Here is a 25,632-nt window from a genome sequence, read left to right as displayed (position 1 = left end):
TTACTCAAACATATTCACCTAGAAGAGCACCGGTAATTGACCTTATGCCGGGACTGTGCATGAGAAACATCTAGACGCCACAGCAGTGATAAACGCACCACATCTGAAGCAGGTGGTCTTGGCTACAGCTTCAAAGCCACTCTGCTCCGTCTTTGATCTAGGGAAGGGAAAGGGGATACCTAGGTAGCTGCACAACTGAATGCATTCAACCCAACCCCTCCAGGTTCTCTGATGAAATCACATCCACACTGGCAGAGGAAATGTTACCGCAACTTAGCATGCCGTTCATCTGTATCACAGCAACATACTTCATTAATTGGGAACACCGCCCAAAGGTAAATGTCTGGACATTCAATCATTAACAGTGCCTCAAAACCAGTCTTAACATTCACTCAAACATCAAGTGTCCAATTGGAAACCTAAGAACCATAGCCAGTACATGTAATGTTCAGTATGACTACAGCAGAGGAATGCCATGAAAAGATAAACAATACACATAGCAACCCTAACCTACAAGATTTTAATGTTGAATAAGACAAAAGGTAGGAGGCATTGATTGTGTGTGGGCAGACTGGGCACTGACAACACATGAAGCTGAACACGGCCATGCATTCATACGGCCGATAGCTAGCTACTGCAGTGTGTTCAGAGAAGACAATAATACAAGAGCATCTAAAGGACACTTGTGGGAGAATGTGAAACATGAAGGTGTAAAACTCACCAGAGGGGCTTGTAGGTAGTGCTAGGTGGACAGAGCAGGCAGACACAAACAAGACCCTTTCATCTTTAATATTGGGGAAAATCATGTATTGTACATACATTTAAAACACTGTACAGCAAGGCTGAGGTTTGTGTCTTTCCAGTCAAAGTCTTTTTGTAAATTCGGGTTTAATAATATCTAACAAAAGGCACAAAATCTGCAACAAAAGAAAAGTATCCCTGAATGAATAACTTAATTATTAGAGTCAATGTTAGTAACCATAACCCCACCTTAAGAAAGTTGTCAAACGTTCAGCATGCAATTAACACACACATTTTGTATTAAAAGATTAATCGCATCTAAAACTTTTTGTATACAGTATTCATGGCATTAGTTGATCATATTCCATGTTTATTGAATATACTTTCACACCCATATCTGTACATTTTATTGCATATGAAAATGTCTTAAGACAAGTACACATCAATGAATCTCCTTATCAAAAATCAAACCCACCGCTTGAAAAAGAAGAAAGAAATGCATGCAAACCAGAAAAGGTTATGAGGTCTAGCTTGTCCCGAGGCAGAAAGTTGTGAGTTATGGACGATAATAAAACGACAGAGACAGACATGAGAGAGAAGACCCTCACTGTAAGGTTGAGTCCAGTGTTGAGTTCAGTGTTGTGTTGGATTTAAGTCCATGTGGGCGTGTACATTATGCGCTGTATTCAAGTGCTCCCTCCAAGATATTCAGCGCTCTCTCTCTCTCTCTCTTTACGTTCATATGTGCTTCACCTTCCACTGGATGAGTAGCCAACCAGACTTCTCTGTGCATGTCTCTCATATATAGAGTCCAGTGGTCTTTCAGTGCTATATTTACTTGTCTCTCACTCATTCTTCCCAGTCCCTCCTCCATCAGAAGACCAGTCTGTTGACAGTGTTGAACCCCCCACCTCCTCCTCCTCCCCCCGAGGGACCACAGCTGCCTGGGGGTTCGTTGTCATCTGATCCATTGGGCCTGAACGAGCAGGAGGCAGAGGCCGCCTGGAGAGCTCGGGTCCGCGCGTTCAACTCCTGTTCCTATTGGACAAAGGAGTTCGGGACCATTAACCACTGTTCAGAGGGTCGTTCATTAGGGACCAAATGGAAGAAATTAGAAACAGGCAGGGACTACCTGGAGTTTAATTTTCCAATGCAGAATGGTTTAAAATGTTACCTGTCCTAATGAACATGACCCAGGAGTTTGGGTATTCTGTCTGAGCAAGAAAATGCAGCTCTGCTGTCCTCTTGTGGTTACTGCAAATGTGTGGTTGAAGTCTTATTTTTTTGAGAGATTAACGACTCATTAAATTTCACTTGACTAATTGCATCTTGAAAGCACAAGGGAAATGTGTAACATGTGTATGGTTTGCTTTCTGAATACTTGCAACATGTTTTGATCAAAGCTTGTTCTGAACTACTTTAATCCCATCAATGGATACATGGAAAACAGGGTCCTGTTAAATTTTGAACATGGGCACAAATTGAAAGGACAAATTCCAAAAACAAGTCCAAAAGAGAAGAGCAAAACGTGTCTGACATTCCAATGCCATCCCCACAAAAAAAAAAACTTTTCCCCACCATCACTGATAACCAGGGGCGCAACTTTGGTTTTAGAAGTGGGGGGGGCATCATTTATAAAAAAGTTAAAATTTATCCAATCAAGGTAAACACGCCAAACAGCCTACCGATCGCATGGTCCTAAAGCACACTGTTGCCTTGCTTTGAATCACATTCCAATGATAAAACTGGGGGACAAAAATGCAATTTCAGAGTGTGTGGGGGGAGGCATGCCCCCCCCCATCACCAGTGAAAGTTGCACCCCTGCTGAGAACTACTTTGTTGAGGGAAAATGTAGTGATACGATTATGATAGGTTGTCTCACCTAGCTATCTTAAGATTAATGCATTAATTGTAAGTTGCTCAGGAGAAGAGCTAAATGACTAAAATGTAAATACGCATGCACCTCAGCGTCCCATGCTAATCAAGCAATTAGAGGAAGGTTATTGGAGGCTTGCGTGATCATAAGTGAACACAGTCCACTTCCCTGGGCCAATACATTAGCATAGCCTGATGCATCATTTAGGTCAGGATCACACTAAACGGTTATGCTAATGGCTGCGTCACCCCTCCTTGGCCTGTATTTAGTGACAGAAATGACAGGCGCCGACACAAGAGTGCTTTTTATGTAGAGATAATTGGTTGGAGTGAATCAGATTTTCACCCTTCTGCTACTCTGTTATCTAAAACTGGTCATTGAGAGAGAGATGAAAGTAGATTATAATATGAGTTGTTGCCCTCGTGGTTAAGAGGGTGGGGGTCAAAGGTGAGGCTTGTCCTACTTGTTAATCCAATGGAAGAGGCTGCTTACACGTCACCAATTTAAGAGTTCATTCGATTAAACAAAAAATTGCTCTGATAACTAAAGAGGCGATTTCCTTAAGGTTTCAAACCAAAAATGAACATACTGTAAATGAAATTGAGTAGAGCCCTTGGATAAACATGAGCAAACAGAAAACGCCTCATTCACTATACTGTAACTCCTCACACCCTCTTCTCTCACCTGTAAAAAGAGCTTGTTGTCCTTGGTGACGGCGTCCATCAGTTCTTTCTGCAGCGGAGGTTCAGAGCCCAGTCTCATGCCATTGGCTGTCACTCCCCCGGTACTGTTTTGCCCCCCCGTAACGTCCTGTTTCCGGTAGATCAGCACGTAGGCCGTGTCCTTGGGGAAACGGTTGGTGACGTTCTGAACCGACCCCAATGAAGTGAACGTTACCCTGCTGTCGTTGAACAGCAGCCAATCCCCGGCCACCTGGCCTCCGCACACCTCTTCCACTTCCTGTTTGGGATGAGTCGCCCCAGAGCAAGTGAGTGCAATGGGCTCAGTCTGCCCGTTGCCAGGATCCTCCCCCAGGGCGAGGGGATTGGCTAGGTGGTGTTGGGCTCCGTCGGCCCCATTGAGGTTGCGGCCGTAGGAGTAGTAATGGCCACTCTCCGACGACATCCCAGAATGCATCACTACAGAGCTGAGGACGTAGGGAACGAACCGGGCCGCTGGCCACACCCCTACCTCACTTTCTCCTCCTGCCATCCCGTTGTCGCCCTCTAGCCCAGTCTCCTCCTCCTCTCTCTGCGACGGCTTCAGTTTCTTGGCCAGGTTTTCGCTGCTCTCGGGCGAGTCCACTTGGAGTGGAGAGGATGGTGGCGAGGAAGAGGACGAAGAGTGTTTGGGTGGAGGGGCGTGCACAGGCAGTCTCATGAGCGGCGGGATGGTGACGTTGTCCAGAATCTTGCGGCGCACGTGGCACTTGGCGTCGTAGGAGAACCTCAGCAGCGTGAGGATGAGGTACTCGGGCGCCGCAACCACCCTCATCCCCCGCTCTGCCCGCTGCAGCGAGCCACACTTCTGGCAGAAGTAGGCGTTCTCCTTGTCCAGGATCTCTGGCGCCAGGAAGTAGTCCACCAGGTCAGGAACAGACAGCGGTGGCTCGCTGGACCCTGGAACAAATTGGACGCCGGTGGTGGAGGCCGTGACGGGTTTGGGAGAAGGGCCTATTTCAGGAGCCTCGCTGCCCCCGTTGACAGCCCCCTGGCAGGGGCCCCGGGGTTCCTCTGAGGGGCCCTCAGTCTGAAGAGGGGTGGAGGTGGAGGAGGGACAGAAAGCCAGGGATAGGTCAGTGAAAGGTTCTTCTTTCTCCGAGACGCTGTTGCATGTCATACAGCGGATACCCGTGCTCAGCCTGCCTCCAAACATCCTCTCAATCAGCGTCCTCTCATCATTCCCCTCGGACTTCCCCTCCACAGGGGCCACAGGTGACACTCTGGCATCCTCCGCAGAGGTTTCACCTCCGGTGTCGTTGCCAGGGGAGACAACATTTGACTTGGCTGACATGAGAACCTGGATGGTTTTCTCCTCTTCGTGTAATCTTGGCAACAGAACACAAGGAGACAAGAGAAAGTTCAACCAAAAATACAACATGCAAATGAATGTAAACAGCATAATAAATGGAGCTGTCCTTTTCAATAACACCCATTCGAGTGAACATGAAATCTTAAAATCCTTCTCTCAAAACACTAGATTTATACATACATTCTTTCCATCTATACCTGGAGTCATACAGGTTTTAGGAGTTGTAGGGTGCTCCAGCAGTCTACTAGATGGTGTACTACCTGTCCAGGAGGAATGAGTTGTAGGGTGCTCCAGCAGTCTACTAGATGGTGTACTACCTGTCCAGGAGGAATGAGTTGTAGGGTGCTCCAGCAGTCTACTAGATGGTGTACTACCTGTCCAGGAGGAAGGAGTTGTAGGGTGCTCCAGCAGTCTACTAGATGGTGTACTACCTGTCCAGGAGGAAGGAGTTGTAGGGTGCTCCAGCAGTCTACTAGATGGTGTACTACCTGTCCAGGAGGAATGAGTTGTAGGGTGCTCCAGCAGTCTACTAGATGGTGTACTACCTGTCCAGGAGGAATGAGTTGTAGGGTGCTCCAGCAGTCTACTAGATGGTGTACTACCTGTCCAGGAGGAAGCGGAGATACTCAGAACAGTCCTGCTGGGATCCTGCATTGAACCAGGGGGGCCGAGACGCCTCAAAGAAGACTCTGGGGGCGTACGCTGCCCTCTGCAGGAGAGACACACACAAACTGAATGACCACTCACCGAATACACACACCAAGTGAAACGTCAGGGATGGATCCATAGTCATTTCCATTGAAAAACCTGATGGCCACTAACAGCAGCAGGAAACAAACCTGGGTGTGTGAGAGGAAGGTGAAGAGGAGCTGCAGTTTCTTCATCAGTGTGTTGGCAGTGGCATCATTCAGACGTAACGATAAGACAAGCCTCCTGAAACTGGGACAGGACCATAGGAAGGTTCGTGCAGAGCATTTCATAAGAACTCCCTGCATAAATATTGCAGCATTATATCATTCTATTGTGAGAGGATTCAAGTCAGAATGTATATACACAGCTTTGTTAACCATGCGGTCAACTCAATATAAATGCAACGTGTAGTTGTGTGTGTATTAAATCCACTACTCACTCTGTGGCTGAGAAGAGTGTCTGTATGATACTGTTCATGTAGCAGGTGTTTCCCAGGTTGATGAGGCCAGTCTTGCCCGTCTCAGACTTGCCCGGCAGCCTCAGCAGGCCTGAGGCAAACGAGTTGGACTGGGATGTCCAGGCACTTTGGTTCAGAACCAGCTTGATCTTCTCCTCACCGGGCCCAGGTAGCTCCTAGAGGGGAGGGAGACAGCGTTCAGACACTCCATACACCACATTTACTACACGAGCTGTGTAGTATTGTACACTGTCTGAATTTTGAAGGTCCATCCTTCAATAATAACATTATTCACGACGCCACAAACACTCACATAAATAACGTAAACCTACCGCCCCCAATGTCAGGTGGATCATAATATAAGGACAGTAAATGTTTGATACATTAAAAAAAGGGCAACACTCGTGTGATCACTCGTTGTGAAGGTGTCTTACTTTGATGGCCTCCAGGATGTCGTCGTAGAGGTCAGGGAAGCCAGAGTACTGGTACATCATACAGTGGACGAGCTCTGTGAAGTGCAGCAGGAAAGCCTTACTGGTGGGCAGGCCGTCATGCTTCAGACTCTGAACCAGGTCCACTATGTGTGGCACGACCTGGGGAACACACATTGAACGTATTGTCGACAAACATTTACAGTAAAGTCGTTTAGCAGACGTACAGTTAGCTAGGTGAGACAACCAACATATCACAGTCGTGGTACGTCAATTTATCCTCATCAGCAAAGTCAGTGCTGGTACACATGATGTTCTTGGTCATGTGCACATCACATCTGTTCTAATCTGTTACAAGGTGGAAAGGTGCTGTGTAGGAAACTAGGCACTGCATATAGCAGTAGAATAGCACTAAACACACTGATGTAGTGACTGGTGGAAACATCAACCTTCACATGCTACATTAAACCTCCCTTTTTGTCATGGGGGGGGTTCACACTGACTTAAATGTAATCAACCTTTTGAAATGAATTGACAATCATGGCAGATGAAACCACCACCAGTCAACTAAAGGACCATCTTGGTGCTTTAAACACTTTAAACCTCATTAGTGGAAGAGCCCTGCTGAGAGGAGAGTGCATCTGGGAAATGGAGTTTAATGGAGCCTGAAGGTATTTCAGCTAAATAGGCGGAATGAGGGAGGGAAAGACATGCTGTGCGCAATAGATCGAGTTGTATTGTGTGTTTTTTACCAAGTGGAAGGCCTCAGGAGAGTGTTGGAAACTCAGCAGCATATGGGAGAGAACCACTAGGGCCCCCTGTCGCACGATGGGGTACCACAGACGGTTGAACACCTACACACAAAGATAAAACATACAGCATATGTATTGTACACACACTGACACAGAAACACACAATTCAGAAGTGATATAGCTAGACACCATACTGACCAAACTACAGGAACACATTTTCGTTCATGTGATCATCTATTCATCAGTTCTAACTGAAGTTAATATGTAGTTATAGATGCCATCACCACAGAGTTTCTAAACCCAGAGACGCAACATCGCAAGACTTCCGGGAACGCTTGCGAAACAGATTAGGCCGGGGTTTGTGAGTCAATGAGAGAAGTGAAAAATTGTTCCTTCGTTGTGACTTGTCTCAAAATCTAAAGTCACAGCCTAGATTCCAACCAGTTGTTGAACATGTTATTACTCCAACCTTGTGAAAGTGACAAACTGACACATTTTCATTTTTGTCAAATACTACTTTATATCGAAGGAGTGCCTAGACGACTGTTCGACACAATGACATGTTTCTGAGCATGGGCTTAGCTAGCCAACGTCGCCATGACATCACCTACAGTGTCATCAGTGATTTCTATTGGAGAAGCAGTTTCTGCCCATCTTCATATAGAGTACTGTATTTGCTATTACCATGTGTAACTACCATCTTAGCTCATTGGTGCATTGACACACCCTGCTGAGGTAATGGTGGTCAGTACACTACCCACCAGTTCAATCTTAAGCAGGGTGACATCTATGAGGATGGTGAACTTCTGCACCGCAGCCAGCCCCTTCAGCAGGGCAATGACCCACATCTCCACATGGTGGGCTAGAGGCCAAGACAACCAGTCAATCATCCTGAGGAAGGAAAGAGAGCGAGATGGAGAGAACGGTAAATAAGGGCAGAAAAGCGCTATTAAATCACGACATCCCATCTAGTATACACACTGCAAATACAACGGATTTATTTATTCAGTTTAGCTAATGAAAAAACACAGTAAAAGGCACCCAGTGACCTGCAGAGTGCTTGAGTCATGCTGGTGTCTTTGACGTTCTGGTCGGTGGTAAGGCTCTTGATGAGAACTGTGATCATCTGGAGAGGTATGTGCTGGACCAGGCTGGCTAGGGCAATGGAGGGTTCGAAGGACGGGTCTGTGCAGAACACAAAAAAAACTTGAGTATAATTGACTGATGGATTTTTTTTTTGTTTACAACCTCTACCCTAACCAAGTGACCCAAATCAAGTATGATATTGAGCAGTGCATGAACTCTCCACCACCCTGGATCATTAAAATGACAAAGAAGTTACTGTTCCAAGTCTCAAGCATGTGCTAACAAGCCTGACATTCCTCATTTTTCCACAGGTGGGCGAAGGTAGAGGTAAATTAGTGGCTGCACTAGAAAATACTATAGTGTACTCTACTTCTGTACAGTAAAAATTGATATTGTATTTGAAACTGCTCATTTTGTTCAAATTATTTATAACACTATTTATTTAACTAGGCAAGTCAGTTAAGAGCAAATTCTTATTTACAATGACGGCCTACCTGGAAACAGTGGGTTAACTGCCTTGTTCAGGGGCAGAACGACAGATTTCTACCTTGTCAGTTCAGGGATTCGATGTAGCAACCTTTTGGTTACTGGCCCAAAGCTCTAACCACTAGGCTACCTGCCGCTCCAACTTGTATGGGACATTGATGCATAGACACATACAGTGCAAGTTGTGCGTGTGTGCTCATCTGTGACTGTGTGTGGTGCTCCCTCCCTCAGTCTCACCAGTGGAGGAGATTATAGCGAACACCTCCTGCAGAGATGGCAGCAGTGTGACCGGCTCCGCCTTCCAGATGTTCTGCAGCAACGTGCTGACCTTGGTCACCTGGTCCACGTACTCCCTCAGTTCCCGCTCCTGGCTGGCAGGACAGTGGAAGTACCCAATGGTCCTCACCAACTGCTGGCAGAACAAAATGGCCGTCTTCTCCCGGGGGATGCACTGTATGAAGTCTGAGAGCATGGTGGCGAGACGGGCGCACAGGGCTGGCTCAGGCCGTTCACACACCATCCTTAGGATTTCTGTCTGGATGATGGAGAAGATATCCAGCACCGAGGGGCAGCTGATCAGCAGCCGCAGGCAGCCATGGATGTAGTCAACCACGGCCGGGTCCTTGCGGTCCAGGGGGCCGTAGCCCTGCTGTAACAGGCCCAGGACAAAGTCTTTGCTGAAGAAGAGCTCAAAATCAGCACGGTGGTAGCGGGCATAGGCCTCCAGCACCTGGAAGCCCACCTGTTTCTGGAAGGCGTCTTCGCCCAAAAAGATGAGGCGAGTGGTGAGAGTGTACAGGGCCTGACATTGCTCCGCCGTAACCTCTTTCTCTGCGGCTTCAACTACCTTCTTCACGATGGCCTTCTTCACTGGGACTGAGTGAGAGGAGCTAACCAGCGCCTCTAGAATCTTGTCCATGATGGCAGGCGATCTATAGAGCTGTAAGGGGAAAGATCAGAGAGCAGTCCACACCTAAGACGAGAGCGAGCAGGACATCAACCACCATTAGTGACCAGTTACTTATTCTGGCTAGCTTTCCATTTCTTCATGGCATGTCTACCACAGCTAGCTAGCTAGACGTATGATTCGGTCAACAACTTGTAAATAACAAACTGTAATCGTTTTTACCATTGCTGAAAAGTTGTATAAGCATAGCAATATCACACGGCTATGAAGCTAGCCACAGGTAAACAAAAACACAGCATCATGCTTTTGCCTTATCATCACAAAGCTAGCTAACTTAGCTAGCTAAACAAGTTAACACATTGAGCAAGTTACAGTAACCACAAGCGGCATGTAATCGAATTCAAATGAACTTAGATTAAATGCATTGATGCACAAATAAAACATGTGTGGATAACAAACTTTTTTTCGTAATCTAGCTAGTTAACGTTCTTTAACAAACTAGCTAGCGATGCTAGCATGACGTTAGCTGTGTATGGCATTGCAACAAAGCAGGCCGGAGATGTCACTAACTTAGCTTGCAGAAATGTATCTTCCCAAACATCACGTACCAATATAATTCATAACACCAGCATCCGATGAAAATATCATAAAAAGCCAGTTGACATTAGTCGCTGGTTAACAGCTCATTCATCTCTTATTTTGACATTATAAAATCAGCTAATTTAAAAGCCCTACAGAAACGTCATTCCGATGGACCACGAATTTTTCTAGGAGTCTTCTGCTGTTGACGATCTCATTGCCTGTTTAATAAAGAACGAAAATGCGACTATAAAATAAAATATATAAACTTTTTGTGAATTACAGGTTTGTTTAAATACAAATATAAACATACTGACAATGGTTTATAATGACTTAAAACGAAATGTATTATTCCACGGACTTCTTTTACGCATTAACTGAGCTCATAGCCATTGGATAGGCATAGCAGTTAGACTGGTAGATATAGCAGATGGGTTATAACTTGTAAATTTGTGCAGATTTTGCATTTCGGGGGGAAAACACGCGGCCTCGCTAACAAAGTATCGCGAGACAAAGCGGAACCTTTGAGAACGCGGGTAGCGGGGAAAGGAAGCTAGCGAATGAATCACTTGTAGCCAGCCAGTCTCTTTCATAATAAACAGTAGGACAATAGCAGCGTATTTTCTGAAATAAAGCTTTTGAAAACCATATCTGCCATTTATAGGCGGACGAAGTAATCGAATAAACAGACGATCGATTTAAATCGAGGAAGAAATTCGGTAGCAATGTCCGAGACTGGAAACGGCGTGGAGCTGCGGGAAGAGCAAGCAGTTGAACTTGAAGAAACCGGAGGAGTGGAGGTGAGCCTGAACAAAATAATAATAATACAAATTCTGAGCCCATCATTAGAAAAAATGGCTCAACAACTTTTAGATTATGCTAAAATCAACCATATGTCATTTGTCACTTCCAAAGCGAGCCATCTCAAACTTTGTCTTTGCTAGCTCGAGTTGTTTAGCTAGCTAGCATTAGCGTCGTTAGCTAACGTTAATCAACAGCTCCGACCCATCTTCCCGGAGAGTGTGTCTCGCAGTACTGTATAGTAGAGCTATCAGCTAGGCTGTTTAATAAACACTCATCTAACTATGCTAGCTAACGTTACACCTGATACACTTTATTTGAATACGCATCAAGGGTTTCTATACAATTGTAGCAGTTGTTTACATCTGTTTGACGCTGCATTCGATCCTCTGTATACTTGTGCAGCTTATCTCACATTAAGACAACTGGGAAATCCCAGTCAAGTCGTGACGTCAGTGATCTTCAGGTTGGGAAGTCGGAGTTCTAGAGCAGTTTTTCCCGAACCTGGTCCTCGTGTACCCGCCAACAGATTCGTTGTTGTAGCCCCTTGACAAACACACCTCATCCAACTCATTTAGGGCTTGTTGACAAGTTGAACCAGGTATGCTTGACCAGGGTTACAATAAAAAGGTGTACTGTTGGGGGTAATCGAGGACCAGGGTTGGGAAACACTGCCCTAGAAAGATGCCCAAGTTTCCAACTTGGAATTCAAAATATTTTTCCCAGTCAAATGTTTTTTTTCTTCGTTTTTTTTTTTTGGAGTTCCCCAATCTTGAAGGCTCTTGGGTCGGTCGGAAGTCTGAGATTTCTGAGTTCCCAGTTGTTTTGAAAGTGGCATTGCATTCCTCTTTTCCAGGAAAAGGATGATGTGTCAGAGGCCAGCAAGGAGGAGTCTTCTGAAGCCGGACAGGATGCCCAAGATGAGGACCCCTCTTCATCTACAGCGCCAGCCTATGAGGAGAAAGTGGTAATGGCACACTGCTAGATGTTCATTTACAGTTTTAATATGTAATTTGTAGCTCACAAAGTTTCACTGCTTTTCTGTGTGTAGGCATCAGACCGGACCAACAGATTTGAGTACCTACTGAAGCAGACAGAGGTGTTTGCCCATTTCATCCAACCTGCGGCCCAGAAGACCCCCACCTCCCCGCTCAAGATGAAGCCAGGGCGCCCTCGTGTCAAGAAGGACGAGAAACAGAATCTCCTCTCGGTCGGCGAGTGAGTATACAACACAACACGCAGAAGAACTTGACCCGATGATTCGTCAGTCTTCCGTGGGAATACATTGGGTGTACGTGTGGGGCATTTGATATGCTGTCTCTGATGAATTGCGGGTACCCCTTTCTCTCTTTGACAGTAACCGTCATCGTCGCACAGAGCAGGAAGAGGATGAAGAGCTGCTGAGCGAAAGCAGCAAGACCACCAACGTCTGCACCCGCTTCGACGAATCTCCCTCCTGTAAGCAGTCACATGGTTTTACTTATTAGAGCTACAATATATAGCTTCTTGGGCGACCCGACCAAATTCTGTTATAGATCTGTCCTTCTCATTGAAAGAAAGTCTAAGATGCGGTATATCTGTTCTAGGTTCTCATTTTCTATGCTATCCGTGGTTAAGTTTAGCATCTTTTACTTTCGGTTTTGTACACCAGATTCAAACAGCTGAAAATACAAAATGTTTTAGTTATGGAAAATACATTTCACAACGGTTTAGATAGTACAAAGATTCTCTACACTAAACTTGCTTGTTTTGTCACTGACTGAAATTAGGTGAACTATTAGAATTTTAGCAAACAGGAAATGGCTGCTGCATAGTGCATCTTTAATGTAGCAAAGTTCTGACCGGGACTACTATAGTCCATATCTGAATGGGAAGTATCTCAAACTTGTGCAATACTGAGTATGTTGTGCTGTATCTATCTCCCAACAGTTGTAAAAGGGGGTACAATGAGAGACTACCAGGTCCGTGGTCTGAACTGGCTCATCTCTCTGTACGAGAACGGAATCAACGGGATCCTTGCTGATGAAATGGTAGGTTCTTGTTTCAAACTAAAGTGAAAAATATTTTTGTATTCCGGTAGTACATGCATATCTCTTGGTCTGTGTGTGTGTGTGTGTGTGAGACTCATGAAGATTACTCCTGGACTACAGCATTAACAGCATCCAAATACCCATTCATGCTAAAAATTGGTATTCAAATGATTGTGTTTTATTTTTATATATACTCTCACCTTGCCTGTTGTCCTTCAGGGTTTGGGTAAGACCCTGCAGACCATCTCTCTGCTGGGGTACATGAAGCACTACAGGAGCATCCCCGGGCCCCACATGGTGCTGGTGCCCAAGTCGACCCTGTACAACTGGATGAACGAGTTCAAACGTTGGGTCCCCTCCCTCAAAGCAGTCTGCCTCATCGGAGACCGAGAGCAGAGGGTGAGCTATGAGCAGCAGCAGACCACATGAATTCTCTGATGTAAAATGAACAGGGCATGTTGATTGCGGTAGATCAGCTGGAAAGCATTAGGTGGTGACTGTGGGACAGTGTTGAGGCTTATGTGTTTTCAAATGCTCCATATGGGAAGAAATGTTGTCATGGAAATAGTCAGTTAATCTCTCTCTCCGTCTGCAACTGAAAACGTAACACGTAGATTTCCTGTGACATAAATGGATATTCTGCATAATGCAAACCAATGCAAGGCAGTCATTTTTCAATAACTTGTACTACAGCAGTTGCTGCGCGTTAGACTGGTGATGTTGCTGGGGCTTTGGTCTTGTGCCCACCGATAACCCTGTATCTCCACCCTATTTTTTTCCCCCCAGAATGCCCTGATCAGAGATGTGCTGCTGCCAGGGGAGTGGGATGTGTGTGTCACCTCTTACGAGATGCTCATCATAGAGAAGGCTGTGTTCAAGAAGTTTAACTGGAGGTACCTGGTCATCGACGAGGCCCACAGGATCAAGAACGAGAAGTCAAAGGTTGGGTAGCTTCTAAAGTTGACACACACTGTATACATATTTGATAAAATGTAAATATGTGATTTAAAATGTGTATATACACTAACAAAACATCAATGAGCTCAACTCACAAAAGACTCTTAGATGGTTTGTCTGACCCGTGTATGTTTGTACTGTAGCTGTCTGAGATAGTGCGTGAATTCAAGACCACCAACCGTCTGCTGCTAACCGGCACTCCACTGCAGAACAACCTCCACGAGCTCTGGGCCCTGCTCAACTTCCTGCTGCCAGACGTCTTCAACTCCTCAGAGGTAAGAGGCAGATAAAACAGGATGAACTGTAATGTACCCGGGGGGAACAAATTGTTGAACACACAGACAATTGCCCTCCATTAATACTACAGTTTAGGAATTTAGGCTTAATAACACTCAGTGGAAATAACAATATTCTCTATTTTTCACTTATTTAAAGGGCCCCGAAAATATGGATTGATTTAACCTTTTTGTTTTTCTCTCGAAGGACTTTGACTCATGGTTTGACACCAACAACTGCCTGGGGGATCAGAAGTTGGTGGAACGTCTTCACACTGTAAGTATCTGAAACACTTCCTTACATTTAACTGTACTGTATGAATGTGTACTGTGTACATATGAATAGTGAGTAAATAGTATTTTTGTCTCTTGGTGCCTTACAATGTGTAACATCTTGTGTTGTTCTTGTCTATAACTGTTTTTTTGTGGATCCAGGAAGAGTATCTGCTGCATGTTCAACAGCTAATGGGGATCCTAATGAACTAAACATGTATCCATGTAGGTTTTTATCAAATAGTGTTATGGGGCCTTCCCTTACCTTTCATTGGTTCTTCTCTCTCTGTGTACATGTGTGTAGGTACTGCGTCCTTTCCTGCTGCGTCGTATCAAGAATGAGGTGGAGAAGTCTCTGCTGCCTAAGAAAGAGATCAAGATGTACGTGGGGCTGAGTAAGATGCAGAGAGAATGGTGAGTAGCCCACACACAGTCAACGTATGCCCTTTCCCTGCCAAACAAATTCTTCAGCCCCATGCACTATAACGTGCTTTTGAAAACACTGTCCCGTCTCTCCTCAGGTACACCAAGATCCTGATGAAGGACATAGACATCCTGAACTCTGCAGGGAAGATGGACAAGATGCGCCTGCTCAACGTCTTGATGCAGCTGAGGAAGTGCTGCAACCACCCGTACCTGTTTGATGGGGCCGAGCCCGGCCCGCCTTACACCACCGACCTGCACCTGGCCGTCAACAGCGGCAAGATGGCCGTCCTTGACAAGCTGCTGCCCAAGATGAAGGCTCAGGGTGGGTGGACGAAAGACTCCCCTCTAAGACCAGTTACCAAATTGTTTTTTTTATGGCCTGTTTGATGGCCCTGTGGCCCAACTTTAAAGTTGATATGGAGACCGTGTTGTGTAAAGGCTATTTCAGACTTTTTGTGATTCAAACTACTATGTTAAAGTTGCAGCAGTGTAGGCATGGTGGATGATTAATTGGCGGCCATTTTGAACAACCCTCCCTCTCCCAGGCTCCCGTGTGCTGATCTTCAGCCAGATGACCAGGATGCTGGACATCTTGGAGGACTACTGCATGTGGCGCAACTTCGGCTACTGTCGCCTGGACGGACAGACTCCCCACGAGGAGAGACAGGTATGACTCCCACTCCTGGATCTCATTAACGGCACTGGCTTATTACCCTGGTCCCAGATCTGTTTGTGCTGCCTTGGTGTGACATTGACCATAGGATTTGGCAGGGCAGCACACGCAGATCTGGGACCAGGCTAATAAATGGCTTGTAAATTCAAACAATTTAACTCGTTGCAGTTTGAACACACTTCATTTAACACTACATTTCCCATTTTCCTCTAGATCTCCATCAACGCGTACAATGAGGAGGACAGCCCTAAGTTCATCTTCATGTTGAGCACCAGGGCCGGAGGGCTGGGTATTAACCTGGCCACAGCTGACGTGGTCATCCTCTACGACTCAGACTGGAACCCTCAGGTCGACCTACAGGCCATGGTCAGTACCTCTCATTCACCCACGTTAGTGGACTAATTAGTCTTTTACATTACATTTTACTATTACTTTAATTGGAATTTGCCCTACAGATTTAACATGTTCAATACCCCCTAGTTTGAATCATATCACAACAAGTGAGTTTACATTCAATAGAATCTCTCATCAGTAACTTAATTGATCAATATGCTTCTACCTGGTAACTGTTAGACACTTACCTGAGTGGTTCATTTAACTTTTCTTCTCAGGACCGAGCTCACAGGATTGGTCAAAAGAAGCAGGTGCGCGTGTTCCGTTTCATCACGGAAAACACAGTAGAGGAGAGGATCGTGGAGCGAGCCGAGATGAAGCTCCAACTGGACTCCATCGTCATCCAGCAAGGTACTGCACCGGTGGCCATTTAGAATCTCCTCTTCCCAGTTTCAAACCTACGCTATTGAAGTCAATGCCTTGGCAATGCAACTGGCTGACTTGTCTGTGTCTACTGTGTCTGTTCTGCAGGAAGGCTAGTAGATCCCAATGCCAACAAGCTGGGGAAGGACGAGATGCTGTCTATCATCCGGCACGGCGCCACGCACGTCTTCGCCTCCAAGGAGAGCGACATCACCGACGATGACATCGACGAGATCCTGGAGCGAGGCGAGAAGAAGGTCAGAACACAGACGGACAAGGGCCTAGCGCTAGCATTGGGCCTAGCATTAGCATTTATCTGCACTCAGATTATTTATATAATATGTGATAGCATTAGCATTGCTATATGTGGGTTGATATGGCAGTATCTAGAGGCCAAACACATTAGCAATGTGTAGCTAGATGCTAACGCTTTGCTGTGTGTTTGTATCTGACAGACCATGGAGTTGAAGGAGAAGATGAACACCATGGGCGAGAGCTCCCTGAGGAACTTCACCATGGAGTCCGACAACAGTGTGTACACCTTCGAAGGAGAGGACTACAGGGAGAAGAAGAAGGTGGTCACCAACTGGATCGAGCCACCCAAGAGAGAAAGGAAGGCCAACTACGCAGTGGATGCCTACTTCAGAGAGGCCCTGCGTGTCAGCGAGCCTAAAGCACCCAAGGTAAGCCTCACTACCGCCGGCCTCTGGCTATGTATACACACGCCACTGGGATAGCTGTGTGGAATGAATCAGACCATCTTTCTCCATGACTAAAACTGCTGTTCTCCTCTTCCAGACCATCTTTCTCCATGACTAAAACTGCTGTTCTCCTCTTCCAGATCATCTTTCTCCATGACTAAAACTGCTGTTCTCCTCTTCCAGACCATCTTTCTCCATGACTAAAACTGCTGTTCTCCTCTTCCAGATCATCTTTCTCCATGACTAAAACTGCTGTTCTCCTCTTCCAGACCATCTTTCTCCATGACTAAAACTGCTGTTCTCCTCTTCCAGATCATCTTTCTCCATGACTAAAACTGCTGTTCTCCTCTTCCAGACCATCTTTCTCCATGACTAAAACTGCTGTTCTCCTCTTCCAGGCCATCTTTCTCCATGACTAAAACTGCTGTTCTCCTCTTCCAGGCTCCTCGTCCACCTAAGCAGCCCAATGTGCAGGACTTCCAGTTCTTCCCCCCAAGGCTGTTTGAACTGCTGGAGAAAGAGATCCTATTCTACAGGAAGACTATCGGCTACAAGGTACAACATGTACTGTTACTAGTGTAACTGTTTGTACATCAGTGATGGTAGGTGCCACTTAAAATCGAATGATGGGCTCATACTAATGGCTGGAATGGTGTATATGTGTTTGAGCCGTCCTCCCCTCACCAGCCTCCTCTGTGGTCAATTATGACGCCGTTAGTGTGATAATGTTCCATCAGACGGCGGACATTTTGGATCTCCGCTGTGCAGTTTCAAACCAACACAGTCGTTTTGATTTAGAATGGGATGTATCTGTTGAGTGTTTAAGTGTATATGTGATATACATTATCTCTCCAGGTTCCTCGTAACCCAGAACTGCCCAACTCGGCCCAGCACCAGAAGGAGGAGCAGGCCAAGATTGACGAGGCCGAGGGCCTATCAGAGGAGGAGCTGGAGGAGAAGGAGAACCTCCTCTCACAGGTAATTGGCTGAAACAAGACCTCAAACTTAAACACTAGACATTCATCATAGGGCCCTACTCTGTCATATTTATAGAACTACATGTAGTTCAGTTGAGATACTCTTTAATGGCTTCAACTACAAACTAGAGACAAATGTTAGCATTTGTGGCTTGTGTCGTTACAAACTGTCATCGATCTCTCCACAGGGCTTCACCATCTGGAACAAGCGTGACTTTAACCAGTTCATCAAAGCCAATGAGAAGTGGGGGAGAGACGACATCGAGAACATCGCCAGAGAGGTGGAGGGCAAAACCCCAGAGGAAGTCATGGAATATTCCGGTAAGAAAAGAAAAAAAAATCCTTACATTTCCGCAATTTGAAAAGAAAAATATCTGAATCTTCTTCTTATATAGCTAGTGGACATTACTCCCAAGTGTATGACCGAGATCTAGAGTATTATGATCTAAATGTGTGTGTGTGTGTGTGTGTGTGTGTGTGTACACACAGCTGTGTTCTGGGAGCGCTGCAACGAGCTGCAGGACATTGAGAAGATCATGGCTCAGATCGAGAGGGGAGAGGCCCGCATCCAGAGGAGGATCAGCATCAAGAAAGCACTGGACACAAAGGTAAGCCATTTCAGTGAGGTCATCGTTAACAAGAACAACATTGGGGAGCCAAGACCTTTTTATTTTGATCAGATGATCGATACAGTTGTGAAAACCTCTGGCCACTCCCAACCCTTATGAAGGTATGTGTCTGGCCACTCCCAACCCTTATGAAGGTATGTGTCTGGCCACTCCCAACCCTTATGAAGGTATGTGTCTGGCCACTCCCAACCCTTATGAAGGTATGTGTCTGGGCACTCCCAACCCTTATGAAGGTATGTGTCTGGGCACTCCCAACCCTTATGAAGGTATGTGTCTGGGCACTCCCAACCCTTATGAAGGTATGTGTCTGGGCACAACCCTTATGAAGGTATGTGTCTGGCCACTCCCAACCCTTATGAAGGTATGTGTCTGGGCACTCCCAACCCTTATGAAGGTATGTGTCTGGGCACTCCCAACCCTTATGAAGGTATGTGTCTGGGCACTCCCAACCCTTATGAAGGTATGTGTCTGGGCACTCCCAACCCTTATGAAGGTATGTGTCTGGGCACTCCCAACCCTTATGAAGGTATGTGTCTGGGCACTCCCAACCCTTATGAAGGTATGTGTCTGGGCACTCCCAACCCTTATGAAGGTATGTGTCTGGGCACTCCCAACCCTTATGAAGGTATGTGTCTGGGCACTCCCAACCCTTATGAAGGTATGTGTCTGGGCACTCCCAACCCTTATGAAGGTATGTGTCTGGGCACTCCCAACCCTTATGAAGGTATGTGTCTGGGCACTCCCAACCCTTATGAAGGTATGTGTCTGGGCACTCCCAACCCTTATGAAGGTATGTGTCTGGGCACTCCCAACCCTTATGAAGGTATGTGTCTGGGCACTCCCAACCCTTATGAAGGTATGTGTCTGGGCACTCCCAACCCTTATGAAGGTATGTGTCTGGGCACTCCCAACCCTTATGAAGGTATGTGTCTGAAGGTATGTGTCTGGGCACTCCCAACCCTTATGAAGGTATGTGTCTGGGCACTCCCAACCCTTATGAAGGTATGTGTCTGAAGGTATGTGTCTGGGCACTCCCAACCCTTATGAAGGTATGTGTCTGGGCACTCCCAACCCTTATGAAGGTATGTGTCTGGGCACTCCCAACCCTTATGAAGGTATGTGTCTGGGCACTCCCAACCCTTATGAAGGTATGTGTCTGGGCACTCCCAACCCTTATGAAGGTATGTGTCTGGGCACTCCCAACCCTTATGAAGGTATGTGTCTGGGCACTCCCAACCCTTATGAAGGTATGTGTCTGGGCACTCCCAACCCTTATGAAGGTATGTGTCTGGGCACTCCCAACCCTTATGAAGGTATGTGTCTGGGCACTCCCAACCCTTATGAAGGTATGTGTCTGGGCACTCCCAACCCTTATGAAGGTATGTGTCTGGGCACTCCCAACCCTTATGAAGGTATGTGTCTGGGCACTCCCAACCCTTATGAAGGTATGTGTCTGGGCACTCCCAACCCTTATGAAGGTATGTGTCTGGCCACTGTGTTATGAAGGTATGTGTCTGGCCACTCCCAACCCTTATGAAGGTATGTGTCTGGCCACTCCCAACCCTTATGAAGGTATGTGTCTGGCCACTCCCAACCCTTATGAAGGTATGTGTCTGGGCACTCCCAACCCTTATGAAGGTATGTGTCTGGCCACTCCCAACCCTTATGAAGGTATGTGTCTGGCCACTCCCAACCCTTATGAAGGTATGTGTCTGGCACTCCCAACCCTTATGAAGGTATGTGTCTGGGCACTCCCAACTGAAGCCTGGGCACTCCCAACCCTTATGAAGGTATGTGTCTGGGCACTCCCAACCCTTATGAAGGTATGTGTCTGGGCACTCCCAACCCTTATGAAGGTATGTGTCTGGGCACTCCCAACCCTTATGAAGGTATGTGTCTGGGCACTCCCAACCCTTATGAAGGTATGTGTCTGGGCACTCCCAACCCTTATGAAGGTATGTGTCTGGGCACTCCCAACCCTTATGAAGGTATGTGTCTGGCCACTCCCAACCCTTATGAAGGTATGTGTCTGGCCACTCCCAACCCTTATGAAGGTATGTGTCTGGCCACTCCCAACCCTTATGAAGGTATGTGTCTGGCCACTCCCAACCCTTATGAACCCTTATGAAGGTATGTGTCTGGCCACTCCCAACCCTTATGAAGGTATGTGTCTGGCCACTCCCAACCCTTATGAAGGTATGTGTCTGGCCACTCCCAACCCTTATGAAGGTATGTGTCTGGCCACTCCCAACCCTTATGAAGGTATGTGTCTGGGCACTCCCAACCCTTATGAAGGTATGTGTCTGGGCACTCCCAACCCTTATGAAGGTATGTGTCTGGGCACTCCCAACCCTTATGAAGGTATGTGTCTGGGCACTCCCAACCCTTATGAAGGTATGTGTCTGGGCACCCTCCCAACCCTTATGAAGGTATGTGTCTGGGCACTCCCAACCCTTATGAAGGTATGTGTCTGGCCACTTTATGAAGGTATGTGTCTGGCCACTCCCAACCCTTATGAAGGTATGTGTCTGGCCACTCCCAACCCTTATGAAGGTATGTGTCTGGCCACTCCCAACCCTTATGAAGGTATGTGTCTGGCCACTCCCAACCCTTATGAAGGTATGTGTCTGGGCACTCCCAACCCTTATGAAGGTATGTGTCTGGGCACTCCCAACCCTTATGAAGGTATGTGTCTGGGCACTCCCAACCCTTATGAAGGTATGTGTCTGGGCACTCCCAACCCTTATGAAGGTATGTGTCTGGGCACTCCCAACCCTTATGAAGGTATGTGTCTGGGCACTCCCAACCCTTATGAAACCCTTATGAAGTATGTGTCTGGCCACTCCCAACCCTTATGAAGGTATGTGTCTGGGCACTCCCAACCCTTATGAAGGTATGTGTCTGGCCACTCCCAACCCTTATGAAGGTATGTGTCTGGGCACTCCCAACCCTTATGAAGGTATGTGTCTGGGCACTCCCAACCCTTATGAAGGTATGTGTCTGGGCACTCCCAACCCTTATGAAGGTATGTGTCTGGCCACTCCCAACCCTTATGAAGGTATGTGTCTGGGCACTCCCAACCCTTATGAAGGTATGTGTCTGGGCACTCCCAACCCTTATGAAGGTATGTGTCTGGCCACTCCCAACCCTTATGAAGGTATGTGTCTGGGCACTCCCAACCCTTATGAAGGTATGTGTCTGGGCACTCCCAACCCTTATGAAGGTATGTGTCTGGGCACTCCCAACCCTTATGAAGGTATGTGTCTGGGCACTCCCAACCCTTATGAAGGTATGTGTCTGGGCACTCCCAACCCTTATGAAGGTATGTGTCTGGGCACTCCCAACCCTTATGAAGGTATGTGTCTGGGCACTCCCAACCCTTATGAAAGTATGTGTCTGGGCACTCCCAATCCTTATGAAGGTATGTGTCTGGGCACTCCCAATCCTTATGAAGGTATGTGTCTGGGCACTCCCAACCCTTATGAAGGTATGTGTCTGGGCACTCCCAACCCTTATGAAGGTATGTGTCTGGGCACTCCCAACCCTTATGAAGGTATGTGTCTGGGCACTCCCAACCCTTATGAAGGTATGTGTCTGGGCACTCCCAACCCTTATGAAGGTATGTGTCTGGGCACTCCCAACCCTTATGAAGGTATGTGTCTGGGCACTCCCAACCCTTATGAAGGTATGTGTCTGGGCACTCCCAACCCTTATGAAGGTATGTGTCTGGGCACTCCCAACCCTTATGAAGGTATGTGTCTGGGCACTCCCAATCCTTATGAAGGTATGTGTCTGGGCACTCCCAACCCTTATGAAGGTATGTGTCTGGGCACTCCCAACCCTTATGAAGGTATGTGTCTGGGCACTCCCAATCCTTATGAAGGTATGTGTCTGGGCACTCCCAACCCTTATGAAGGTATGTGTCTGGGCACTCCCAACCCTTATGAAGGTATGTGTCTGGGCAAATCCTTATGAAGGTATGTGTCTGGGCACTCCCAATCCTTATGAAGGTATGTGTCTGGGCACTCCCAACCCTTATGAAGGTATGTGTCTGGGCACTCCCAACCCTTATGAAGGTATGTGTCTGGGCACTCCCAACCCTTATGAAGGTATGTGTCTGGGCACTCCCAATCCTTATGAAGGTATGTGTCTGGGCACTCCCAACCTTATGAAGGTATGTGTCTGGGCACTCCCAACCCTTATGAAGGTATGTGTCTGGGCACTCCCAACCCTTATGAAGGTATGTGTCTGGGCACTCCCAATCCTTATGAAGGTATGTGTCTGGGCACTCCCAACCCTTATGAAGGTATGTGTCTGGGCACTCCCAATCCTTATGAAGGTATGTGTCTGGGCACTCCCAATCCTTATGAAGGTATGTGTCTGGGCACTCCCAACCCTTATGAAGGTATGTGTCTGGGCACTCCCAACCCTTATGAAGGTATGTGTCTGGGCACTCCCAACCCTTATGAAGGTATGTGTCTGGGCACTCCCAACCCTTATGAAGGTATGTGTCTGGGCACTCCCAACCCTTATGAAGGTATGTGTCTGGGCACTCCCAACCCTTATGAAGGTATGTGTCTGGCCACTCCCAACCCTTATGAAGGTATGTGTCTGGCCACTCCCAACCCTTATGAAGGTATGTGTCTGGCCACTCCCAACCCTTATGAAGGTATGTGTCTGGCCACTCCCAACCCTTATGAAGGTATGTGTCTGGCCACTCCCAACCCTTATGAAGGTATGTGTCTGGCCACTCCCAACCCTTATGAAGGTATGTGTCTGGCCACTCCCAACCCTTATGAAGGTATGTGTCTGGGCACTCCCAACCCTTATGAAGGTATGTGTCTGGGCACTCCCAACCCTTATGAAGGTATGTGTCTGGGCACTCCCAACCCTTATGAAGGTATGTGTCTGGGCACTCCCAACCCTTATGAAGGTATGTGTCTGGCCACTCCCAACCCTTATGAAGGTATGTGTCTGGGCACTCCCAACCCTTATGAAGGTATGTGTCTGGGCACTCCCAACCCTTATGAAGGTATGTGTCTGGGCACTCCCAACCCTTATGAAGGTATGTGTCTGGGCACTCCCAACCCTTATGAAGGTATGTGTCTGGCCACTCCCAACCCTTATGAAGGTATGTGTCTGGCCACTCCCAACCCTTATGAAGGTATGTGTCTGGCCACTCCCAACCCTTATGAAGGTATGTGTCTGGGCACTCCCAACCCTTATGAAGGTATGTGTCTGGGCACTCCCAACCCTTATGAAGGTATGTGTCTGGGCACTCCCAACCCTTATGAAGGTATGTGTCTGGGCACTCCCAACCCTTATGAAGGTATGTGTCTGGGCACTCCCAACCCTTATGAAGGTATGTGTCTGGCCACTCCCAACCCTTATGAAGGTATGTGTCTGGGCACTCCCAACCCTTATGAAGGTATGTGTCTGGGGCACTCCCAACCCTTATGAAGGTATGTGTCTGGGCACTCCCAACCCTTATGAAGGTATGTGTCTGTAGCTGGTGTCTGATCATGTCTACCAGAGGCTTACCATACACCCTGAAGGACATATTTTCTCTCCCTCGTTGTAGATTGGTCGCTACAAGGCGCCGTTCCACCAGTTGAGGATCTCGTACGGCACCAACAAGGGGAAGAACTACACGGAGGAGGAGGACCGCTTCCTCATTTGCATGCTGCACAAGCTGGGCTTCGAAAAGGAGTCAGTCTACGACGAGCTGCGTCAGTGCATCCGCAACTCGCCCCAGTTTCGCTTCGACTGGTTCCTCAAGTCCAGGACCGCCATGGTGAGCGGAGTGGCCCCGGGCCGACGGTGGAATTAAGTACAACTTTGTTGTAGAATCAATAGAGTACAACCTGTAAATGGAAATGTGTCTTTTTACTTCTTCAGTAACATGATAACCATTCATTCAAAACATTACACATGTTGTGGTTGTATACTTGTGTGTGTGTAGGAGCTCCAGAGGCGATGCAACACCCTGATCACCCTGATTGAACGAGAGAACATGGAGCTGGAGGAGAGGGAGAAGGCAGAGAAGAAGAAGAAAGGACCACGGAGTCAGTCTTCTGTAAGACCACAACGCTCCACTTCCTACCCATCACTGAATTCTCTGGTCATGCAGTCCTCTATCTCTGTGCATTGTGCAGGAAGACACACACGGCACTAACAATATCGCACAATGTTCTTTTCCACTATATAGTCTTGTCTAAACCAATATTCCATTGTAAGCAGACGTTATTGTATGAAGTGATGAATTTTATGATCATTTGAGCTGACACTCCGTTTCTGTCTTCCTCTTCACCCCACACTTCCTCAGGCTCAGAAGCGTAAGGGAGAAGGGACCCCAGACCCGCGAGGAGGCCGCAGGAAAAAGCTAAAGCTGTGAGGCGGTGGTGGTCACAATGAGGGCAGCGGCAGGCAGCAGTATAGTAGTCTTAGCGTCTGTTTGTTTTGTACGGGTTACCGTGGTGATACATGATGATGATGATGATTTACTGTATAAAACCCAAAAGGACTGAACTTTTCTTCACTATAGCGTGTTGTTCGATCTAGAAGATTCCAGGAGGGAACCGATGTTCTTAGTGTCGATTTAAGGCAGCCCCCCGCACCTCTCTGATTCAGAGGGGTTGGGTTAAATGCGGAAGAGACATTTGAGTTATACAACTGACTAGGTATCCCCCTCTCCCTGTTGTATTCCTTCTATTCACAGGCCTGCTAGTAGGGACTAACTGACATACTGCAGCTGCGCTGATTTAGTTGAATTTTCTTTTTGTTGTTTTAGTTTTCTACCCTTTTTTTACTAGTACTTGAGGTGACGAGAGATTAATTTATGCCTTTTGGTTATGTTATCACATTCCTTTGATTGTACCGATACTTGTATGTACCGATACCTGTATCTATCCCCCCTCCCACTCTGTTATGTTACCGACCTACATTGTAGAAAATGTATTTTTGGAACGTGTCACTAATAAACTTCCCCTTTTTTAAATAAGTCTATTCTTATGCAAAAAAATATATACTTGTGTTGAATATTTGTGCAAAGCTTTTCACACAAAGAGCAGTGGACGTTCACAAGCAGTCTAAGTGAAG

General features: G+C 46.9%; 3 protein-coding genes across 8 annotated transcripts; 2 read left to right on the top strand and 1 right to left on the bottom strand.

The window, feature by feature from the left end:
- Positions 1-768: 768 nt before the first annotated feature.
- LOC118363040 (ubiquitin carboxyl-terminal hydrolase 38-like) lies at positions 769-10,429 on the bottom strand. 2 transcript variants are annotated; one of them, XM_052486786.1, is made up of 11 exons: positions 10,066-10,429; positions 8,788-9,523; positions 8,028-8,163; positions 7,740-7,869; positions 6,979-7,080; positions 6,230-6,388; positions 5,778-5,971; positions 5,488-5,587; positions 5,251-5,357; positions 3,302-4,664; positions 769-1,779 (listed from the first exon to the last, which is right to left on the bottom strand). In XM_052486786.1, the coding sequence occupies exons 2-11, from the start codon at positions 9,467-9,469 to the stop codon at positions 1,615-1,617; spliced, it is 3,138 nt and encodes a 1,045-aa protein (XP_052342746.1). In that variant the 5' UTR covers positions 9,470-9,523; positions 10,066-10,429; the 3' UTR covers positions 769-1,614. The 2 variants fall into 2 exon arrangements, with proteins under 2 accessions (XP_052342746.1, XP_052342747.1); XM_052486787.1 differs by having other exon boundaries at positions 8,788-9,490.
- Positions 10,430-10,541: 112 nt separating this feature from the next.
- On the top strand, positions 10,542-25,534 carry LOC118363039 (SWI/SNF-related matrix-associated actin-dependent regulator of chromatin subfamily A member 5). Its single transcript, XM_052486788.1, has 23 exons — positions 10,542-10,836; positions 11,694-11,804; positions 11,889-12,055; positions 12,195-12,295; positions 12,767-12,867; positions 13,087-13,266; positions 13,654-13,809; positions 13,968-14,099; positions 14,308-14,376; positions 14,677-14,786; positions 14,894-15,120; positions 15,344-15,465; positions 15,685-15,837; positions 16,083-16,215; positions 16,336-16,484; positions 16,683-16,910; positions 17,370-17,483; positions 17,784-17,906; positions 18,094-18,226; positions 18,395-18,513; positions 24,116-24,328; positions 24,497-24,610; positions 24,860-25,534. Exons 1-23 carry the CDS (start codon positions 10,762-10,764, stop codon positions 24,926-24,928), a joined length of 3,099 nt encoding a protein of 1,032 aa, XP_052342748.1. The 5' UTR covers positions 10,542-10,761; the 3' UTR covers positions 24,929-25,534.
- On the top strand, positions 21,414-24,175 carry LOC127913676 (neurogenic locus notch homolog protein 4-like). Of its 5 annotated transcripts, none has more exons than XM_052486793.1 (3): positions 21,414-21,592; positions 23,303-23,764; positions 24,030-24,175. In XM_052486793.1, the coding sequence occupies exons 1-3, from the start codon at positions 21,430-21,432 to the stop codon at positions 24,041-24,043; spliced, it is 639 nt and encodes a 212-aa protein (XP_052342753.1). In that variant the 5' UTR covers positions 21,414-21,429; the 3' UTR covers positions 24,044-24,175. The 5 variants fall into 5 exon arrangements, with proteins under 5 accessions (XP_052342753.1, XP_052342752.1, XP_052342751.1 ...); XM_052486792.1 differs by having other exon boundaries at positions 21,414-21,691; XM_052486791.1 differs by lacking the exon at positions 21,414-21,592 and having other exon boundaries at positions 22,758-23,500; positions 23,699-23,764.
- Positions 25,535-25,632: the final 98 nt, after the last annotated feature.

Source organism: Oncorhynchus keta, chromosome 29 (genome assembly GCF_023373465.1).
Source record: "Oncorhynchus keta strain PuntledgeMale-10-30-2019 chromosome 29, Oket_V2, whole genome shotgun sequence".
NCBI lineage: Eukaryota > Metazoa > Chordata > Actinopteri > Salmoniformes > Salmonidae > Oncorhynchus > Oncorhynchus keta.
The sequence above is the reverse complement of the archived record's forward strand: the minus strand, read 5'-3'. Positions and strand labels throughout refer to the sequence as shown.

What these genes read in the sequence shown, in the direction of transcription:
- LOC118363040 (XM_052486786.1), bottom strand. Translation starts at nt 9,469, where the DNA reads ATGGACAAGATTCTAGAGGCGCTGGTTAGCTCCTCTCACTCAGTCCCA. An exon ending in ATGACTCAAGCACTCTGCAG is followed by an intron (nt 7,870 to 8,027) that starts GTCACTGGGTGC and finishes TTCCTTCCTCAG; the next exon opens with GATGATTGACTGGTTGTCTT. An exon ending in CCCTGCTTAAGATTGAACTG is followed by an intron (nt 7,081 to 7,739) that starts GTGGGTAGTGTA and finishes CTTTGTGTGTAG; the next exon opens with GTGTTCAACCGTCTGTGGTA.
- LOC118363039 (XM_052486788.1), top strand. Translation starts at nt 10,762, where the DNA reads ATGTCCGAGACTGGAAACGGCGTGGAGCTGCGGGAAGAGCAAGCAGTT. An exon ending in AGGTCGACCTACAGGCCATG is followed by an intron (nt 15,838 to 16,082) that starts GTCAGTACCTCT and finishes TTTTCTTCTCAG; the next exon opens with GACCGAGCTCACAGGATTGG. An exon ending in TCAAGTCCAGGACCGCCATG is followed by an intron (nt 24,329 to 24,496) that starts GTGAGCGGAGTG and finishes GTGTGTGTGTAG; the next exon opens with GAGCTCCAGAGGCGATGCAA.
- LOC127913676 (XM_052486789.1), top strand. Translation starts at nt 22,777, where the DNA reads ATGTGTCTGGGCACTCCCAATCCTTATGAAGGTATGTGTCTGGGCACT.